An 18644-nucleotide genomic window follows, 5' to 3' on the forward strand; every position below is an offset into this window, starting at 1 on the left:
TCTTTCAAAGTGCCCCAGACTTACTCCGTCCTCGGTGGTCGAGAGGTTTTAGCGTCAATCGATTAAACGCGCCCCACCACTGGCGGTTACTTGACCCAAAATGGCATGTCCATCCTGCCCATTGTGGAGGAGCCTCTCCATAATCCATACTTCCTTGTCATCGCCGTCCTGTCCCCGGTGGAACGAGGCGAGCATGTCTTCTATATAAAGGGCTGGAAGGCCCTCGTCCGGAAGGGTCGTCCAAGCAACTTCTCTGGACCTGTCCTCTTTATCCTTCCGCTCTACAGACCTACCAACATCATGGTGCTCCACCCATTCGATCCTGTCACGCCTGAAGAGATTCGGCTGGCTGTCCGGATCTTGGAGGCTGCTTTCCCTGGCATCCCCCTTCGATACAACAGAATTGATATCTCGGAGCCCATTAAGAAAGACGTCCTTCCATACATCGAGGCTGAACGGCTGAGAAAGCCTTTGCCGCCTAAACCAGCACGTCTTTTGTATTCTTACTTCCACCGTCTTGACAGCGGAGTGTGCTGCAAGACTTTAATCAATGCAGACAGCAAATCAATCATTTACACGAAGGAACTGCCAGAGGGGGTGCAGGTAAGCTTTCTCTTTTTCTTCCCACCCGACATTGTTTGACGTTTCCCGCTTACAATTCCCTAGCCACCGATGGATGTCGACGAATTGGCCGATATTGAACGGGTATGCATGGAACATCCAGCAGTCCAGGCCGAGATCGAGAAACTCAAATTGCCACCGGGCATGTCGGTGTGCAACGACCCTTGGATGTACGGCACCGATAATGAAAACGAAAAACGCCGGCTATTCCAATGTTTCATGTACATGGTTGCGGTGGACCACCCCGAAAACAACCATTATTCTTTGCCATGCAAGTTCTGTCCAGTTTTCGACGGTCCCACCAAGAAACTGGTGCGAATCGATTATCTCCCGGGTGGTGTAGACACTGCTACTGTCGAGACCCAGCCGTGGAAACCTGTCAAAACGGTTCAGTATGCACATGATCTTTTGGATGAGCCCCTCCGCAAGGACCTCAAGCCGTACATTGTTCAGCAGCCAGAAGGCCCGTCATTTTCTGCAGACGGTAACTCCATCTACTGGCAGAAGTGGCGATTTCGAGTGGGATTCAACAACCGCGAGGGTCTGGTCATCCATAACGTGACCTATGATAACCGCAATGTCTTTTATCGCCTGTCAGTCTCAGAAATGACTGTTCCCTATGGAGGTGAGTAAGCTTGCTTGGAAGATGGCCATATTTCTTATACTAACCAATGCTCCCTGATATGCTAGACCCTCGGGCGCCCTATCATCGCAAGCAGGCCTTCGATGTTGGAGATGTTGGCTTCGGACTCAATGCCAATCAGTTGTCACTGGGATGTGATTGTCTAGGCCACATCAAATATTTCAATGGTTACAGGGCAGATGCGAAGGGAAACCCGATCCTTCTGCAGAATGTTATTTGCATGCACGAACAAGACAACGGCCTTCAGTACAAGCACACCAACTACAGAACCGGGACTGCCAGTGTTTCGCGCAACCGCCAGCTTGTCCTCCAGATGATCTGCACCGTTGCAAATTACGAGTATATCTTTGCCTACATTTTTGACCAGGCGGCCAACATCGAGCTTGAAGTCCGGGCGACTGGAATCCTCTCAACGGTCCCTTTCGACAACGAAAACGGAGAAACCGTCGCTTGGGGTACCAACGTTGGACCGGGAGTCATGGCTCCCTTTCACCAGCATATGTTCTCTGTGAGAATTGACCCAGCGATCGATGGCTTCAAGAATACCGTCTACTACGAGGACAGCGTCCCACTTCCCGAGGACGAGAACAACCCGTACCTTGTCGGATACACAACCGAGCAGACCGTCATTCGGAACTCTAGCAGCGCGAACACCGACGTGAACCGTCACCGGGTCTTCAAAATCCGCAATGACAATGTCATCAACCCCATTACCTACAAACCCATCTCATACAAGCTGGTAACAGTGCCCAGCCAGATGTTGCTCCTGAGCCCGAAGGCCATGGGCTACCGCCGGGCCGAATTTGCTAGCAAACCCATCTGGGTCACTAAATACCAGGACGATGAACTGTTCGCCGCCGGCGAGTTTACCAACCAGAGCACAAAGGCCCATGGTGTTGAGACATGGGTGCAAAGAAACGACAAGACCGAAGACGAAGATGTGGTTCTATGGCACTGTAAGTATATATAAACATGACTCGAGAATCTCGTTCTTGAGCGAGGAAAAGAGAGAGAGATCAGCAAAACTAACGATTGCATTGTTTAGCATTCGGCCTAACGCATAATCCTCGGATCGAAGACTTCCCCGTCATGCCAATGGAGCGAATTAGTATGATGTTACGACCTGACGGATTCTTCACCAAAAACCCGGCGTTGGATGTGACCCCATCGTCTCAGTCTTTCAACAAATCTACTCTGCATAGAGAACCGGAGAAAACGGAGGTTTCATGCTGCTCTAGTGCGGGGGGTAGCAAGGCCAAGCTCTACAAGCGAATGGACTAAGAACTTGTCACCGTTGGCTAGTTGGTCTAGCAGGCCATCAACTTTTACGACATAGCCTCCTATTGTTGTATGATGAACATATGTAGCCGAGCCAGCCTTTCTCTTAATGAACTGTACATACATGATACCAGAAAAGAAAGAAGACAGAATAGGTAGCCATCCATAATTACATATCAGATTGTCTATCTCTCATTAATACATACATCTCTTCTGGTAAAGATTTACTACCCGGTTGCTCGTAATCGAGCGACAACGGATTCTAAACCAGAAGCATCTCTCTCACACGAAGCGGGTTCCTGACAACTCATTGCCAAACTGTCCATTCCTTGCTTCTCAGTCTTGCTAATAAACCGGAGTCTGTTCTTTCCAGCCTTCGGTTCGATTCACCGAGCCCCGGGGGCCATGTAACGGGCTCTTGCGCCAATAGGCGAGAGTCCGAGGCAAATTATCAGATGAATGACATCCAAGGTAGCACTGACGCGCCTAGTGAGACGTTGCATTTACGCCTTGTTAGGAACGTGAGCGCTGGGGCGGGTGCCATTGCCCACGTTCTGAGCAGCCGCCTCACGGGCCGCGTTAAGGCCGAATTGGCTTTGGATCCCCTCAACGCGGTGAGTAGAGTTGATATTCTTGACCAGGGTAAGCTGCCAGCAGGTAGCACCGCCCTGGCGGGAGGTGATGGTGGAGGATGCCAGGAAGTATTCCCAGATCTGTACTCTGTTGATTAGAACATGAATCGAAGAAATCAGGGAATTGTCCCATCATCCGGGGGGATACTCACGCGGAACCATCTTTTGCCGTACTTAGCCTCGACCTTCTCACGGTTACCCATCCAGTTGCGGTACCAGCGCCAGAGAGTGGCAGAATAGTGAACGCCAATGGTATCAACAGCCTTAATCTCAAATCCAGCGGCCTCAAGTCGGTCGACGACGAAACCCAGAGGAGTACTAGCGTCAGCGCCGGGGAAGATGTACTTGTTCATGAACAGACCCCAGATCAGATCCTCGTACTGCCAGGACTTGCGGATACCAGCGATCTGCAAGAAGAAGACACCGTCGTCGTCCAGCATATCGTAAACCTGAGACAAGAAAGTACTGAAGTGACGCACACCGACGTGCTCGGCCATCTCCAAACAAGTGATCTTTTTATAGCCGCCATCCACACGAGGAGCATCGCGGTAGTCCAAACACAAAACACGGCTCTGAGAATCTTCAATGCCAGCGCTGCGAAGACCCTTGTTACCCCAGGCAGTCTGGTTACGACCAAGCGTGATACCGGTAACTTGGGCGCCGTAATGAACCGAAGCGTACTTAGCGAGGGTACCCCAGCCGCAACCCAGGTCGAGGATGGTATCGCCGGGCTTCACACCAATCTTCTCGCAAACGACAGCCAGCTTGTTATCCTGAAGCTCTTCCAGGGTCTCTTCCCGGTTGACATCGCCAATAATACCAGAGGTGTAGATCATCCGAGGGCCCAAGAACCAAGCGTAGAAGTCGTCGCCGCGGTCGTAGTGGTCACGCACCTGCTCTTCGTCTGGGAGGTAACGTTAGAAAAGCTCCCACAAATTTTCGAGGTGCTTTGCCTCGGGGGAAGAAAGCTCACCTTGAGAACGGGAGTGAACGAGCAATTCGGGAATGAAACCAAAGAGAAAGTGCTTGAAAAGACCCATGGTGAAGCGGAAGTTGGCCCAGTCGTGTCGGAACTCGAGCATCTCCAGGGCATCACCCTTGAAGTCAACCTCGCCATTGAAGTACTTCTCGTAGAAGACCTCCATGGGAACCTTGCTCTTTCCGTGGTACGTAGCGCGGTCATGCTCGCTGTGGAAATCCAGATAGTGCTCGACGGGGCGACCGGCATACTTGGCCTTCTCGTTCTTGCGGGGCGAGATGGAGGAAGCCACGGACCAAAACACCATCAGGATGGGGATGGTGGTGAAGATGGCAAAGAAAATGGTGGTGTAGAAACCTCCACCCACCTGGCGAGCCGAGTACCAGGGGACGAGGAGCAGCAGGGAGAACAGCAGGATGTTGGAGAAGCTGTCACTGCCAGCCGAATCCGCCGGGACGGGGGCATTTTTGATGGCGGGGTACTGTGTTAGAACGTTCCAATCGTTAGCCCTACTGGAATTGATGGTTTCCTTCGGAATGTGCCATGATCAAGCTCCCCAAAGATTCGCAATTGGGGTATGGGTTTCGGAACCTACCGAAGTTGTCCGCACACCGCAGTCCTCAGCTGGGGTGGTACAAGGGGCGGGCGGAGTCTGGATGAACTCGAAGTCCTCCAGAGACTCGGGGTGGATATTTGTCGCCATGACTGGAAAGAATTGGCGGCAAAATTGGGGTGGGGGTTAGGGAGAGAGGAAGAAGAAAAAGAGAAGAAGAGAGTAGGAGAGGAAGAAGCAAGAGTGTCCGGAGCTGGGCCAACGGGGCCGGGGGGGATCCGCCGACGGGGGCAGCCACCAAGGCAAATTATTCGACCAGTTCCATGATTAGGAATTCCAATGCGATCATTGTGCTACAGCATGACAGAGTGATGCAATTATTTGGGAGCTACCAGGTTTGTGAGACTTCGACATTGTTTTGTGATTATTACTTTTGATTTTTATTGTTCTTTTTCTCTTCTTGGCCTGGAGCGGTGAAAGGGACTTGAACAAGTACCTCTAGTCCTCGACCAAAGTACCTGTACCTACATGTACTTGGTTCGTACCGTATGATTACACCCGCTGGACTGCAAATTGCAAAATTGAATAACATAAACTCAGGTAGGTCCCGTACCGTACATATACTGTGTACATTCATCCAGCACGAGCTGGTGTTTGTCGTAAAAGAAAAACAATAATAACCTCATACGCATGATGAAACGCCCCGATACCTGCCTGCCTTCCGAGAACCCCTGACCCCCTGATGACCATTCGTGCGCCGCATTGAGAATAAACCGTAAGAGTTAACCTGGAGAGTAGAGATGACCCGATCTTACAGAGTCAGCTGGAAATTCTGCGTTTCTTCGTCTTCTTCGTAAGTCGGAAGCTCGGTCTCGACTTCCGCAGGCACCCCGTCTGTTTCGTACTCGCCAAAGCCGGCATCCAAGACGGTCTCAGATGGTGCCTCGTCGGGCTGCATATAGGTCTCCGGCGATAGAATTCCCTTGTGGACAGGCTGCGCTGCGGCATCGGGAGGATTGCCATGCAATTTCGACGAAACGTCCCGACCTTTGGTGTATCCGACGGTTGTTCGGGAGCTCGCAGTCGCCGCCGTATGGCGCATGGACGATGGATTGGCAGGAGCGCGTGGCTTTTTCGACGAAAACAGGGATGAAGTCACTCTCGGTTTTATCTTTGGGTTAGCGGCCTGCCTCGTTCGTGGAAGGGAACGGTCGGTCCCCGACAGAGCCGCGGCAGCATCCCGAGCCCGCACAGTCGAGAGATTGCTGGTCTGCTTGATCCTCGTGCTGGGAGCTCGCACTCGACGGGCCCTCGAGACGTCCTTCCGGTGAGACTCGTCCCGCTGCTCCGCTCCGCCGGCTTCCTCAAATCCGATGTTCGCAATTTGTTCGAGGATCATGTCATCCATCATCTTGTCGCATGCGATTGAATCCTGCTGCAGTTTGCGATCTCTCTTCGTAAGGCCGTCCTTTCCAACCTCATTATCTCCATACACGCTCTCCAAACCAAGGGCGAGATTCTTCGGATGGAATTGAGGGAACGTGGTATCGTACGTGATATCGTCTGGAATATCGGGGAGCTCTGTACGGCGTTAGCGACGGAAAATTCCCTTTGAGAACAAAGCAGAGCGATGGCCCACCTTTAGGTTTAGGCGGCATATATTCAATGTCAGGAACATCGTCCTGGGCCGGCTTATCCTGAGTCTTCGTTTGGCTCTGCTCGACCAAGGGAGTAAACCTTTTCACTCTCTGCGTGGAGCCTCTTTTTGTCGTTCTTTCCGGCTTCACGGTCCCTGCGGGAGGGGCGGGGGTCTGTAATCCCTTGGCTTTGGCATTGGTCGTTTTCATGCCCAAAGGGGCGCGTTGACGAGGGTCCGCTATATAATGTCGTTAGCTACGCGACGCCACGGTTAATAATATTCCGCCTGTCGCGGTATGGCCTTGTCCTTGCTAAGCATACCCAGTGGTGTGACAAATGCATCCTTGACTGACGGCTTTCCATTTTCCTTTTGTTTACCGGTGCCCTTCACGGTTTTCTTCCCAAAGGCCAAGGGGTCGTTCTCGTCATTCAGCGGGACTTTGAAAGGGGTCTTCGGAGCTCGAGCTCCCGGAGTTTTCGGTTGCAGCTGTTGTTTTCCGCCCTGGTTCAGAGGCTTGGAGGCGGCGACGGTTTGATGGGCGTGCACCAAGTTCTCTTGATCCCGAAGAGCCAGCATGGCGGCGGTTATGCGGCGAGTTGTTTCATGCACTGGGATGAGGTGGATCAATATTGGAGGGAGAGATGGGACGACGGGTGAATGGTGGGATGAGGATGCGGTGAGGGTAGAAGTTAGCTACCTTAGGTGGTTCTAGATTGGCAGGTGTTTTTGTCGACGGTTGCCCGTGGAGACGCGGGAGGCTCCCGGGGGCGTATCCTTCCCATTTCCATGGGACGGACAGCGCGGAAGTACTCCTTAGGTAGCTAACTAGTAGGGGTAACAGTACCGGCTGTACCGTACGTGTATGGCGGGCGTACCGGGAGACATGCTGACTCAGGGGGCTCCCGTGACTGGTAAGTACCTGACAGCCCGAAAGAGTTTAGGGCGGCTGACCGCCAGGCAGTCGGTCTCTTTCTCTCTCTCCACTTGGTCTTTCCCTTTATTATTTCCCATCATTTTCTCCTGGTTTCTCGCTGGCGAAAGCCTTTCAGTCCCGTATATCTGCCGCTGCTACATCTCCATCTTCCATCTTCTTCAATACATACTTTCTCGTTCCCTTACATAGACCTCATCACTCACCATGGACAAGATCAAGGAGGTGAGTTGACATTCCCCTTCCCCCCCCCTTTGGCGGGGTAGCTTGGAAGCTCCTAGAAATGCACATGCACATTCCGTTGTCCCGACTGTCCCGACCCCTATCTCCTATCTTTTGGCCGCTTCATGCATCACAGAAATGGGATATCCGTCCACCTGTTCAGATCATTTTGGTTCCGGTTTCAAGCATCGAAACTAACAGATTATGTTCTAGAGAATGAACAACCTCCGCCTGGAGGCTGACGATGCCCAGGCCAAGGTTGAGGAGTTGAAGGTCAAAGTGAGGACGCTGGAACAGGAGAACCTGGCCAAGGAGCAGGAAATCACATCCCTCAACCACCGAAACCAGCTCTTGGAGGGTGAGGTGGAGAAGTTGGAACTCGCCGTGAAGGAGGCCAAGGACTCTGCCACCCAGAGTGCCCAGCACGACACCCAGAACGAAGCCCTTCAGAGACGCCTGCAGCTGCTGGAGGAAGAGGCTGAGGAAGCCGATCGGAATCTGCGCGAGACCAACGAGAAGTATGTCCCCGAATCAGACCCCTATTCACCTTCCGTGGGACCACGTTGCTGACAATACCTGTGTGATAGACTCCGCCAAACCGACGTCAAGGCCGGCCACTACGAGCGTAAAGTCCAGGCCCTCGAAGCGTCTCGTGACCAGTGGGAGAGCAAGTACGAGGAGATGGCCAAGAAGCACAGCGAGCTCGAGAAGGATCTCCACGACCTCGAGGTTTCCATCAGCAACGTCTAAGTACGGACTACGGGTACGGGCGTAGAGTTTATCTGGAAATATTCGATTCGACCTTGATTCCAACAGACTTCCCTTTCAGTTACCTGCGTATTGCAGTTTCCTTTACTGCCATCCGTCGACGGGAGAGCCGGCTGGACGTATTGCCTCCTGTGCGTTGGCGGGACTCGTTGTTGCTATGCCGCTTGTCTGTCCTATTTGTCTCCATTCTATTTTGAACCAAACATATACTTCCTCATGGAAAGGTACATAGAACATATTTAATTGAATTGCCGCCGGGGTTGTATCTGTGCCCGGCTGATTAACTCTGTATTTCATCCTCGCTCTCGCCGGGCCTGCGCTTTCCTGTGGTTCGACTGGCGCTGCTTTGCCCGCGTCAGCCTGCGCTCCTCCTTGCTTTCGTACCGGAACTTTTTCTTCTTCTTCTTCTGGACCTTGTTATCGGATATCCGCTTTTTTGTCGGTCCGGCCGACTGTTTGGTCTCGGCTTCGGGCGCCGCCTCTGTTTGCTCGTCCGCTTCACTCGAGTTGTCGTCTTCTTGAGACCTCAACAAACCTTCTCTCGAAGGATCCATCTCCTCCACCGTCACCGTCGTGTATTTATCCTCGTCGATGTACTCTGCTTCGTAATCCACCGCTGGCGGCTCTGCAAACCCTTCCCATTCCTGATTCTCCGCCTCGTCGTCACTGCCAGATTCGGAATCGTCACTGTCACGGTTCTCATCGTTGATCTTCTTCAATTGCCTTTGGTGCTCCTCGATCGCACGCTGAAATCCTTCGGTTCGTTCTTGCCGAATCTAAACGGAGAGCACGCATTAGTCCTCAGGCTTGCTTTGGCCCGTGTTGCCTCGAGGCGGGCAGGATGGCTTCGTAACGAACCCTTTTTCTTTCCTCTCTTTTCTGTTCTTTATATTTTTGCTCTGCCACTTCCTGCGCATGCTTCACCCGTTGTTGCTTTCGTTTGCGAAAGCCCGTTAAGAATGTATGACGAGCGGAGGGATCGAAGTTGATCTCCTCGGTTTTGCTTTGCACTTTTCGCCGTTTCGCCATAGGACCCATAGTTCCGACAACCTCCTGTAATGGACGGCAATTAACAAGAAAAGAAGAAGAAGAAGAACAAATAACAGGAAAAGGATCGCAATATATTGGATACCGGGAGGGGGAGCGTAAACGTATTGGGGTAACTTGGAAGTTTTTTCTTTCTTTTTTTTTCTCTGGGCCAAGCTAAGGTCCGCCGCCTTGTCGGGCGGCTCGACCGCCTCCGAGACCGACGGCACCAGCCTGGCTCCAACCATCATTCTGCGGCCTCTCGGACAGCACCGCGCCTGTCTAGATACTCCCAGGCACCATACGTACACATACTTTTCGCCACGATGCATTTCGGTGGGCTCTCGCTACTTGCTCTTGGAGCAGCAACTGCCAACGCCTTCCGGGACACCTCCCCCTTTTTCCTAGCTTCGACTTCCGAGTGGGTTGTGACCTCACCAGCTTCTCCAGACACCGCAGCTAACTAGCTTCCTCTGAAGGATCCTCGCCTCCTCGGCCCGACTGAAAACCGCGACGTCGCTGCTACAGGACATTTCTTCTGAGCTGAGCTCCTGCCCTTCGGACTACTATGTCATCGCCTCTCAGCCCGGTGTGCATAGCACCGATTTCTCTACCCGCAAGTCCGCACCCCGCCTCGGCGCGAAGATGACGGGGAAGGATAAGGACATCCGGTCGACAATGACAATCCATGAGGTTGCTGGCGTGCTGGACGCGAAACAGATCCAAAATGTCCTTGAGCGGGAGTGCGGCGCCCAATCCACAGTCGTCGATGGGGCTTGTGAGTTCTTCCGTATCTCGAATCCGATTGAGGGATGCGTGATGAGACTAACGTAACTTCTTAGCTGGCTCTTATCCTTCGGATCTGGGAACTGCCCCCCGCGTTCTGTTCATTGACTTTCCCGTCCTTCCCTCGGGATCTGATCGAGCCCAGCAACTTGTAGACAACGGTCTGTCCACCCAGGCTCAGCAATAACGAGGCCGGAATGTTTGCTGATGCTAGACTGCAGATGGACTTTTATCCGACATCATTGAGCGGCTCCCCGAATCAAAGAAATATTCAGTCCTATATGTGACTTCGCCAAGGGAGTTCGACGAGTCCGATCCCAGTCTCTATCACTCAGAAAGCAACCCTTACCAGGATCCCATCCATATGGACCTAAAGCGTGACCATTCGGTGAGAGCTCGTCAGGATGGAGCCGCCTCCAACAAATCCTTGTTTCAAGAATACCAATACTTCACGCCCGGTATGTTCTCGCCCGCTCGATGCGGTTCCTTGGGGATATGTTGAGAGTATCTTAATTGCTAACCATGTGCAGGCATCTTCATGGGGCTGATGGCTTCCTTCGTCTGTCTGACCATCTTGTATGTCGGTCTTAGTGCTCTCATGAGCTTGCAGGTCCCTTATGCCGCCTTTGAGAAGGATAGCTCCTCAGCTGTCCAGAAGAAGCAGCAGTGATAACAGTTGATGATGACGCCGTTTCTCTGTTTCGTTTTTCTTTTGGGCATTGTTTGGGGATAAGCATGGATGGCTTTTCTTTGTCATTTAATGTTCTAACTGTCATATATAAATTGTATCTCTATGTTTCGGTGTTTCTCTTGTCGATCTTCGTAGGAAGATGGGTGATTGCCTTACATATGCAATCCACCTAAATATAGGCATCACGTGTCGGGCTCCGCCTCCGCAGTCGGTGCCTGGGGCATCCGGCGTGGGCACGGGGCAACCGACGCCAAAATGGCTCGACTCTTCTCTTCTTTGCCTGTCCGCTGATCTCTGCGTCCGTCTTGCATTCTCAGCTCTCGGGCTTGTCCCTCACTTCCTTGCCAGATTCCGCCCGACACAAACCCCTGCTTGATGGTGGCAGTCCTTCATTCTGTCTTCTGATCTATCTTAGACGCTCGTCGTCTCATCTCTAGGTTCTTGATTGTTGACCCGGTGTTTGGGTGGAGCTTATCCGATAAAGATCTACGCCCCCATTCCCTGCCCGCCACATACTGGGCAAGTCTTTCGTTTACTTGAACGTTGCGAGATTTTGCGACAGTCTTTGATCTCGTTGCGGTTATCTCCGTTGGCGCGCTGGACACACAAAGTATCGACATATACGTCTTTTTCGTCGAATCGGATCATATCTACACTGGCCATGGTTTTTCTCCCTGTGGGCCCTCGCAAGGCCCGTCGACGCTCATTTGTGGTGCTCGTGCTACTCGTTTTGATCTTCTTCGCTCAATTATCGGTGGCTCAACGCACCAGTGATGATCGGGACCGAGCGACCACGACGGTCGACGATGCGACAACCACCGACGCTGCGACCACTACCAATGCTGCGACCAGTACGAGCGATGAATCTACCACCACCCGCTCGCGAACTAGGGAATCATCAGCGACGACGACGACCGACTCCGAATCGACATCCACCGAATCTGCGAGCAGTTCTTCGTCATCATCGACGAGCAACCACCCCGTAGTGACGGTACCGCCAACAAGCGATGCTCCCTATATGCAAAAGTCCGACACTCCTGAAGGCACCGTGTTCATTGCCGTCGGAGCAGCCTTGGGATTTATTGGCCTTTCCGTTCTCGCCTGGCGTGGGCTTGTCGCATGGTCTGTGAACCGATCCGTCCGTCAGGCTGCGATCGCACATTCGTCTGAAACAAAGGGACTGCTTCACCATAAGCGGAAGAAGCGATCAAGCCATGCGCATGGAGCTCCGCCCGCCGTATCGCTCGAGAAGATGAGCGGGAAACATCGTTCAAGCCACTCCCACCGCCGGCCATCCAAAGGTCCCAGCTCCAACAGCGGATTGTTCTTTTCGCCCACTGCCGGAATGCACAGTGGCGGGAATAGAGGCTCAAGCTATCTTCCCGCCGGATACTATGCTGCCGGAAACGCTGCCGCTGGCGGCGTTGGCGGCTCGACTACTCGTTTCTCAACGTCCGACCTGTCGGGCCTGGGTCCGCAGTCTCAGGGTTATTCTCAAACTAGATCAGGCCCAAGCCCACCGGGAACACCGCCTGCAAGCGGTGCGTATGACCCTCATCATCATCCCGGCAGGCAGTCGTATGTCGGCGCCTCTACTAGCAGTGTGAACCTCTCCTCTCCTCACCCAGGAAGAACACCAAGTGCATACTTAGAAGACCTATTCGAGAACCACCCTCCTCAAAGACGGCCCTAGATTTGCTTAGTGAACAAATGCTTCGACGAGCGACGATAGCCTTCACGCGGTTCATTTATCTCTTTGGTACCTATTTTTTTTTCTTTTCTCTCGTTTCAAGTCTTGGATCGTTCACCTCCTGTCCATGTGCATGTATCTTGTATATCCTTTCAGCATCTTTCCCTTCCTACGAATCATGTATCTAACCGCTTGATTTTGTGATATATCCGGCGATGGAGTTTATTGGATCAACGCTTAACTGTATTTCCTTTGGAAAAATTTGCATGATTATATTTTTGATTGTTCTTGATTTTGTGTCTTGTGAAAGGAAAGAGAAGCCCTTCACATGCAATTAGTGATTACCCGTCCATCCCAACATCCCCCAGAAACCCCAATTATGAAAGAAACAAAGGACCGAAACGATCTTTTTTATGCACAAAGCAGCTCCGGATCGCGCTCGCCCATATGATACAAGCTGAAAGGACAGTGAATATGAGTCTATCGGAAAGCTAGCCATCCCCTAGCTGGAGGTGTAGTTATATAGAGAGATAAGAAAGGGTGTAAACCTGGGGAAAAAACAAGGAACAAGCGATAGTAGGCTTCAAAGGCGTAGCAAATAATGACAATAAAAACAACAACAAAGGCGTACGTAAGTTCAACAATAACACTCGGTCCTGTCTACATGTAAATACAAGTCATGACATTTATTTTCTTTTCTTATCGAAGAAAAGGGCGATTTGTCGAGGTTTTTCGGTGGATGTTGTCAATCGGCGTCTAGTTTGCCGTTGAACTCGCCGAGAAGGATATCATCGGGTGCTGGGCCACGGTTATTCCTGACTGTTAGGAGTTAGCTCGACAATTCTTGATGATCATTCACACGGGCATAGATAAAGCACTAACTCCATTCGGCCTCTACTCGAAGGAAAATCCACATCCATCGACGGGCAACCTCGAGGAACATCAGGGTGAAAAGACCCCCCTCGGTCTCGGTAAGCCAGAGAAATCCTGGCACGAACCTGGAAATCCATGCGAAGCGAATGCCTAAATCCAGCAAGATGGCAGCATAGTACTGTCGGTCGGAAAAGTAGCGATGGCGACGTAATCCATAAGGATGGTCTGGGTCGAGGCGGGATGGTGTGAAGAGGGTTAGATCCCAATCCTTGGTCACATCCCAGTAGAAAGAGTAGGCAGAGTTGATAAAGGTACAGATATACCTAGAACATCGATTAACCAAACCGTCCCACGCCGCGCAGACCGCAGTGATACGTACAAGAGGCGGGATAGGCTCATTTCACTATATCCGTACATCTCAAGGGGATTGTAATTCCTCAATTTGGCGGACAGGACGATGACGGGAAATGCGGTCGCATATTTCAAGGCGTTAGCCAAGTGCTGAAAGCCCGTACTTTCTCTCTTGGGGCCACTGCGATGGACCCGGAGGTACTCGATTAAACATTGTCGAAGTCGGATAAGACTGGGAGTCGCAATGATGAGAGGGGTGAGGTAGTCGTTGCCGCATTTGCGATGGGGCTTGGATGTGCTGGAGACGTCGGATCCAAAGAACATGCAGAAGGTAACGACAAAGTCTCCCAAGACCTTAGCGTAGCTGGTCAGGGCGTCGGCCAAGAGAATGTCGCCAAATTTGCCATCCTGGGCCTCCGCTAGCCCACCCACACTGATTCGTCTCAAGGTCACGAGTAGTCGGTGTCGTCCGGTTCGCGCAAGGCGGTTGTACGGGAGAAGGATAATGATGATGTAAATGAAGAGGTACGACTGGGGAATGTAGTCCAGCGCTTCCACTCGTTCCTTAGATCCATGAGTGGCGGCCCAGAATATCAGAAGGGTTAAAACAAGGGGAATGGTCAGAAGGGTCGCTAAATGGTACGTCGAGGAGTGATGGGGTCGTTGATGGGAAGAATGCCGGGCGGGATATCGAATAAGGGCAGGGACATCCTAGAAATGCAATCTGTCAGTTGGAATTCTCGTGATCCAAAGGGGGGGGGAGGGGGGCGGTTCACCCACAATATTTCTCTTCAGGAGATAATGCAGATTAACTCCCCAACCCCAGAAACCTAGTCGTTGAAATCAATATGGCGATCTGAAAGGGTAGACAAGGCCATTAGATTGCCAGAGCAAGGTAGCATACCAGCAACCAGAATCACAGCCACGCGACAGGGGAATGGAAGGACAAGACTGATGTCGTCCAGTTGAGCATGCTGATCAGGACCCATATTCCATTGAAGCGGCGCCGGGAGAATCAGCACCTGAGCGGAGATAAGGTCAAAGAAACAAGAGCAGAACACAAGAACCGAAAGAAAAGAAACGAAAAAGACAAAAAATAGAAGGACGAAGAAGAAGGTAAGATAGGCCAAAAGAGTGACTAAGGGTGAGTCTGAAAACCGAAATACTCATTCATGACTAGCAGCCCAAAGGTGAAGAAGCTCAGGGACGGTTTCAGAGTCCAGGCGGCTCCGCGCGGCATTCACTGGAGGTCTCGGGTCACGCTTATCCGCTTGCGTCTTAGCCGCTCGGCTTCCAAAACGGGATCCACTTAACTCACGTGAGTAGTCACGTGGCCTGTATCACGTGGAACCTGCCGAGGTCCCAATCGTCGACCCGCCGTCCGGGGTAGAGAGGAGAGACGGCGAGCGAGCGAGCAAGATAGCCGATGGCCGCCGCTGTCGCCGATGAAGCTATCCATCTCCCCATTCACCCCGTCGCCTTTCTCGCATTGCGCCTTACACCCCATCCACCATAATGGCAGACGAAGACCTCTCTCTATCCACTCCTCCGTCGTCGTCGGTTCCCAGCCCCTCGGCCCATTTTTATCCATTTGCGACGTCCCCGGACATCATTCGTTCCCATGAAAAAGATGTCTTTCTTACGTCGAGTCTGGTGTATCAGGCTCAATCCATAGCTCGATCCCTCCGCGGAGCCCGATTCGCTCACACCTACTCGGATACCATAAAGAACCTCACCGAGATCCTCTACTTTTCCTTAACAACATTGATCGGTAACCGGACGTTGGGAGAGGAATACTGTGATCTTGTTCAGCTGGAGGACGACACTCTCAGACTCCCATCTATCGTGCGGCGTGCTGGGTACGTCTTGAGTAGTATCTTATCTCCATGGATTCTGCAGAAAACCCTCCCCGTCCTTCGTCAAAAACTGCGTGCCAAGTTAGAGCGTAGTATCGCTCGACAACAACTCAAGGCTCAGCAAACTCGGGAAGCATTGAGCAACTCGAAGAGCAATTCCTCGAAGAAAGCGGGCTTTTTTACAAAGCTGCGCATTCAGAAATATATTCTTGAGCATCTTGACTCCATCACGTCACTTTCTCCCATCTATGCTCTCAGTATCGCGACCTTCTATTTCACCGGGTCATACTACCATCTGTCGAAGCGCTTCTGGGGTCTCCGCTACGTGTTTACGAAGAAGCTCGAAGAAAACGAACAACGGGTTGGATATGAAGTGCTAGGTGTGCTACTAGTCTTGCAGATCGCCGTGCAGAGTGTTCTGCATATCCAAAAGGTCGGGGTCAGTCTGCAGCAAGAAGAAAGTGTCGAATTGGGGTCAGGCGATTCGAATCGGCAGGACAAGTCTTTACTCCAGTCAATCGAAAATCCTTCTTCACTCCCGCATCTACCAGCTGATGACGCCCGGTATGATCTAGGGGAGGACCCCAACGCCATTCCCTGGATACCCTCGGGTCAGCAGCGCAAATGCACGCTTTGTCTAGAATCCTTCAAGGATCCAAGCGTTACAACATGTGGCCATGTCTTCTGTTGGACATGCGTCCGAGACTGGGTGCGCGAGAAGCCCGAGTGTCCCCTTTGCCGGCAAGAGGTTCTCCTATCGAAAGTACTGCCCTTGAGAGGGTAGCCTGTTCAGGTGTTAAGGCTCAGACATTTTAACGTGCGCATCTGTTTATTCGCGATCCTTTCTCATCTAGCGTCTTTTTTTTGTATATGAGTGTCATGCCCTTCTTTCAGCTTTTTTGTCTCTTCTTGAAACTTGTGCTTAGACAAATATACCCACTGTATATGTAATAGCCCGTTCAATCCATGGACAGCATGTTCAATAGTGGAGATTACCCAAAGAATTTCTCGGCGTGAGTTGAATTTGATTATATACAGCAGGAAAGGTCTAAATCTCTTGCCATGTATGGTCGCTCCTAAATAGCAGATTTTGGTATCCAAAATGTCAAAAAGGGGAACCACAAGAAATTAATAACACACGGTACACTATCGAACTCTGCACTTGTGCGTTCATGAAAACCACAAATAGTCGCGCAACCATCCTCGCGCTTCCAACTTGACATGCTATGTGTCTTCCTTGGCTGGCGTCTCTGTTTCCTGGTCGACTAACTCGACGTCATCAGAGTCGATATTCTCAGCGGATTCATCTACTACTCGAATTGGTAGGTCCAGCTCGGCATGTGCTGGTAGAGGGGGCATGGGATCTAAAGATTGCCTTTTGGCATTTAGAGCATCGAATAGACAAATGCATGCATATGGATCTGTGGCAGCATCTAGAAAAGAAAGAGAGTGTTAACATTGAGTAGGCAGATCGCATCGAGACAGTGGGCATAGGCGGACTCACATTGTACTTGGGGGTAATTAAGGGCAACAGTCCAGTCACTGCAGCGGACAGACTCATCTTTCACCAACGGTAGCCCAAAATGTTCTTCCACTTGGTCGTTCAAACTAACAAGTCTCTTATTGATCAAGCGCGGATTTGAATGACAGTATTTGACCAGCTTATGCAAATGGCTAAGCTCAAAAATGGCGCGCGTATCGATTTTGAGGAATCTTCGCAGGCGAGTGCAATCTGCTTTTATGGACACCCCAACTTTGGTGATATCTGGCGACTCGAGGATTTTCTTTAAAGTAGGAGCAACCAGGTCTTTGACCCCCTTCGCCGGTTTAAACATTGCCACTTGAAATAACGCGATGCGGCTTCTGTTTGCAATTTGTATTAAGGAGACGTTGCTTTGGAGGCTGTCAGAGGCAGAGGCCTGAGCTTTCCACTCCATATCAAACCCAAGGACTTTATCATTTGAGAAGAGCTTTGCTACCTTCTCCATGTTCTTCAATGATTTGCAATAATGTACAACGATGTCTTTCCCATCGGGACTCTTCTGGGAGCTATAGCTCCAAAATTCCGGCAAGGAATCTGGGCTTTCATCAGGGGTTAAGTCATCAAGTGGCGGTGCTGCTTTGGGAGGCCCATCTTGAACCAGAGAACTAGTCCGACTGATACAGGCGTACTCGCCAGGGCCAGTGGGCTGTCCAGTTATCGGTTCAGTGCAAGCATCGGATGAATAGTATCTGTTTGCTTGTCCGACCCTGTGAGGCCTAGCTTTGCTGGAAACACCGACCCTTGAGTTAAATGAGCAATGGGCACGCGCAAGGACCGGTATCTTAGACTGTGATTTGGGACAATAACTTGAAGATTCAAAAAAGCGCTTTTGTTCCTTTGAGTGGCGAAGAAACTTGCGCTCAAGCGTAGGGAGACATGATCTTCCAAGTCTCGGTTCGCTAATTACTTTCCGAGCAGCATGGGCTACTATCGCAGCACCCCTATTAAAGCTTTTGGTGTGGTATAACATCACCAACAGCTTCTTCTGGCCCTGAGATGCTTTCTTGGTACACGGGTAACTAGGAAAAGACGAAGAGGAAGACATTAACAGTCTTCGTTGCACTTTGGATGCTGTACCATTGAAGCAGCTAAGATCCTGTCAGTAAAATCCCAAAGATCGGAAATCAAACAGCTCTGCATACCTGGTACTGACGGAGCTAGACAGGCTAACGACTAATGTACCGACACTATAGCTTCCGCAACTCACACTAAACCTTCCGGGACATGTCTTAAAAGCTCCCATGTTTTGCTGCAGCATACATGATAAAATAATCCCAACAATAGGATCATCGAATTACTAGAAGGCGTTAAGAAGAAGGCATATTGTCAAGGTTCAGGAACAAACAATGAGGCCGAAGCCGCGGCAGTTGACCTGATTGGCGCTAGGCCGGCGGAACGGATAAACCCGACGTCCATGCGGTGCGCCAAGATTGTCCGACCGGCAATAATCGAAGATCTGCTCTGCCCAACCGCATCAATTTCTATATTCCCTGTACGTGAGGAAGGTGTTGAGCTTTCCCCCCCGGACGACTCCTCTTTCTGACCCTGTCTCATAGTCTCAG

The 18644-nt window shown here is 51.3% G+C and overlaps 10 protein-coding genes across 10 annotated transcripts; 5 read left to right on the forward strand and 5 right to left on the reverse strand.

Annotated features, from left to right (window-relative positions):
• Positions 1 to 66: 66 nt before the first annotated feature.
• On the forward strand, positions 67 to 2703 carry AMO2_2 (amine oxidase). The gene is made up of 4 exons (XM_046091989.1): positions 67 to 603; positions 667 to 1246; positions 1312 to 2220; positions 2310 to 2703. The coding sequence occupies exons 1-4, from the start codon at positions 106 to 108 to the stop codon at positions 2543 to 2545; spliced, it is 2223 nt and encodes a 740-aa protein (XP_045947966.1). The 5' UTR covers positions 67 to 105; the 3' UTR covers positions 2546 to 2703.
• Positions 2704 to 4897, reverse strand: MT2 (putative cyclopropane-fatty-acyl-phospholipid synthase). The gene is made up of 4 exons (XM_046091990.1): positions 4749 to 4897; positions 4148 to 4634; positions 3327 to 4078; positions 2704 to 3255 (listed from the first exon to the last, which is right to left on the reverse strand). Exons 1-4 carry the CDS (start codon positions 4854 to 4856, stop codon positions 3046 to 3048), a joined length of 1557 nt encoding a protein of 518 aa, XP_045947967.1. The 5' UTR covers positions 4857 to 4897; the 3' UTR covers positions 2704 to 3045.
• Positions 4898 to 5517: 620 nt separating this feature from the next.
• LDX57_010237 (uncharacterized protein) lies at positions 5518 to 6921 on the reverse strand (the record flags this gene model as incomplete). Its single annotated transcript, XM_046091991.1, has 3 exons — positions 5518 to 6287; positions 6346 to 6582; positions 6666 to 6921. 3 exons carry the CDS (start codon positions 6919 to 6921, stop codon positions 5518 to 5520), a joined length of 1263 nt encoding a protein of 420 aa, XP_045947968.1.
• Positions 6922 to 7483: 562 nt separating this feature from the next.
• Positions 7484 to 8248, forward strand: TPM2 (tropomyosin; the record flags this gene model as incomplete). The annotated part of the gene is made up of 3 exons (XM_046091992.1): positions 7484 to 7501; positions 7712 to 8016; positions 8086 to 8248. The coding sequence occupies 3 exons, from the start codon at positions 7484 to 7486 to the stop codon at positions 8246 to 8248; spliced, it is 486 nt and encodes a 161-aa protein (XP_045947969.1).
• A 311-nt stretch (positions 8249 to 8559) lies between these two features.
• On the reverse strand, positions 8560 to 9304 carry LDX57_010239 (rRNA-processing protein RRP17; the record flags this gene model as incomplete). Its single annotated transcript, XM_046091993.1, has 2 exons — positions 8560 to 9042; positions 9125 to 9304. The coding sequence occupies 2 exons, from the start codon at positions 9302 to 9304 to the stop codon at positions 8560 to 8562; spliced, it is 663 nt and encodes a 220-aa protein (XP_045947970.1).
• A 314-nt stretch (positions 9305 to 9618) lies between these two features.
• On the forward strand, positions 9619 to 10748 carry LDX57_010240 (Ac45/VOA1 transmembrane domain-containing protein; the record flags this gene model as incomplete). Its single annotated transcript, XM_046091994.1, has 5 exons — positions 9619 to 9713; positions 9772 to 10070; positions 10135 to 10239; positions 10300 to 10536; positions 10609 to 10748. 5 exons carry the CDS (start codon positions 9619 to 9621, stop codon positions 10746 to 10748), a joined length of 876 nt encoding a protein of 291 aa, XP_045947971.1.
• A 682-nt stretch (positions 10749 to 11430) lies between these two features.
• On the forward strand, positions 11431 to 12462 carry LDX57_010241 (uncharacterized protein; the record flags this gene model as incomplete). Its single annotated transcript, XM_046091995.1, has 1 exon — positions 11431 to 12462. One exon carries the CDS (start codon positions 11431 to 11433, stop codon positions 12460 to 12462), a length of 1032 nt encoding a protein of 343 aa, XP_045947972.1.
• Positions 12463 to 13204: 742 nt separating this feature from the next.
• On the reverse strand, positions 13205 to 14672 carry ERD1 (EXS domain-containing protein; the record flags this gene model as incomplete). The annotated part of the gene is made up of 5 exons (XM_046091996.1): positions 13205 to 13278; positions 13342 to 13655; positions 13712 to 14394; positions 14464 to 14513; positions 14588 to 14672. The coding sequence occupies 5 exons, from the start codon at positions 14670 to 14672 to the stop codon at positions 13205 to 13207; spliced, it is 1206 nt and encodes a 401-aa protein (XP_045947973.1).
• A 526-nt stretch (positions 14673 to 15198) lies between these two features.
• pex10 (ubiquitin-protein ligase peroxin 10) lies at positions 15199 to 16323 on the forward strand (the record flags this gene model as incomplete). Its single annotated transcript, XM_046091997.1, has 1 exon — positions 15199 to 16323. One exon carries the CDS (start codon positions 15199 to 15201, stop codon positions 16321 to 16323), a length of 1125 nt encoding a protein of 374 aa, XP_045947974.1.
• A 440-nt stretch (positions 16324 to 16763) lies between these two features.
• On the reverse strand, positions 16764 to 18127 carry LDX57_010244 (3'-5' exonuclease; the record flags this gene model as incomplete). The annotated part of the gene is made up of 2 exons (XM_046091998.1): positions 16764 to 16972; positions 17044 to 18127. The coding sequence occupies 2 exons, from the start codon at positions 18125 to 18127 to the stop codon at positions 16764 to 16766; spliced, it is 1293 nt and encodes a 430-aa protein (XP_045947975.1).
• Between the last annotated feature and the right edge of the window lie 517 nt (positions 18128 to 18644).

This window comes from Aspergillus melleus (genome assembly GCF_016097325.1).
Source record: "Aspergillus melleus strain CBS 546.65 chromosome Unknown contig6, whole genome shotgun sequence".
NCBI classification, from domain to species: Eukaryota; Fungi; Ascomycota; class Eurotiomycetes; order Eurotiales; family Aspergillaceae; genus Aspergillus; species Aspergillus melleus.

Coding starts and splice junctions, on each gene's coding strand:
- MT2 (XM_046091990.1), bottom strand. CDS start 4,856: ATGGCGACAAATATCCACCCCGAGTCTCTGGAGGACTTCGAGTTCATC. Junction 4,635..4,748: donor GCGGTGTGCGGACAACTTCG/GTAGGTTCCGAA, acceptor GTTCTAACACAG/TACCCCGCCATCAAAAATGC. Junction 3,256..3,326: donor ACGGCAAAAGATGGTTCCGC/GTGAGTATCCCC, acceptor AACAGAGTACAG/ATCTGGGAATACTTCCTGGC.
- AMO2_2 (XM_046091989.1), top strand. CDS start 106: ATGTCCATCCTGCCCATTGTGGAGGAGCCTCTCCATAATCCATACTTC. Junction 1,247..1,311: donor AATGACTGTTCCCTATGGAG/GTGAGTAAGCTT, acceptor CTGATATGCTAG/ACCCTCGGGCGCCCTATCAT. Junction 2,221..2,309: donor AGATGTGGTTCTATGGCACT/GTAAGTATATAT, acceptor TGCATTGTTTAG/CATTCGGCCTAACGCATAAT.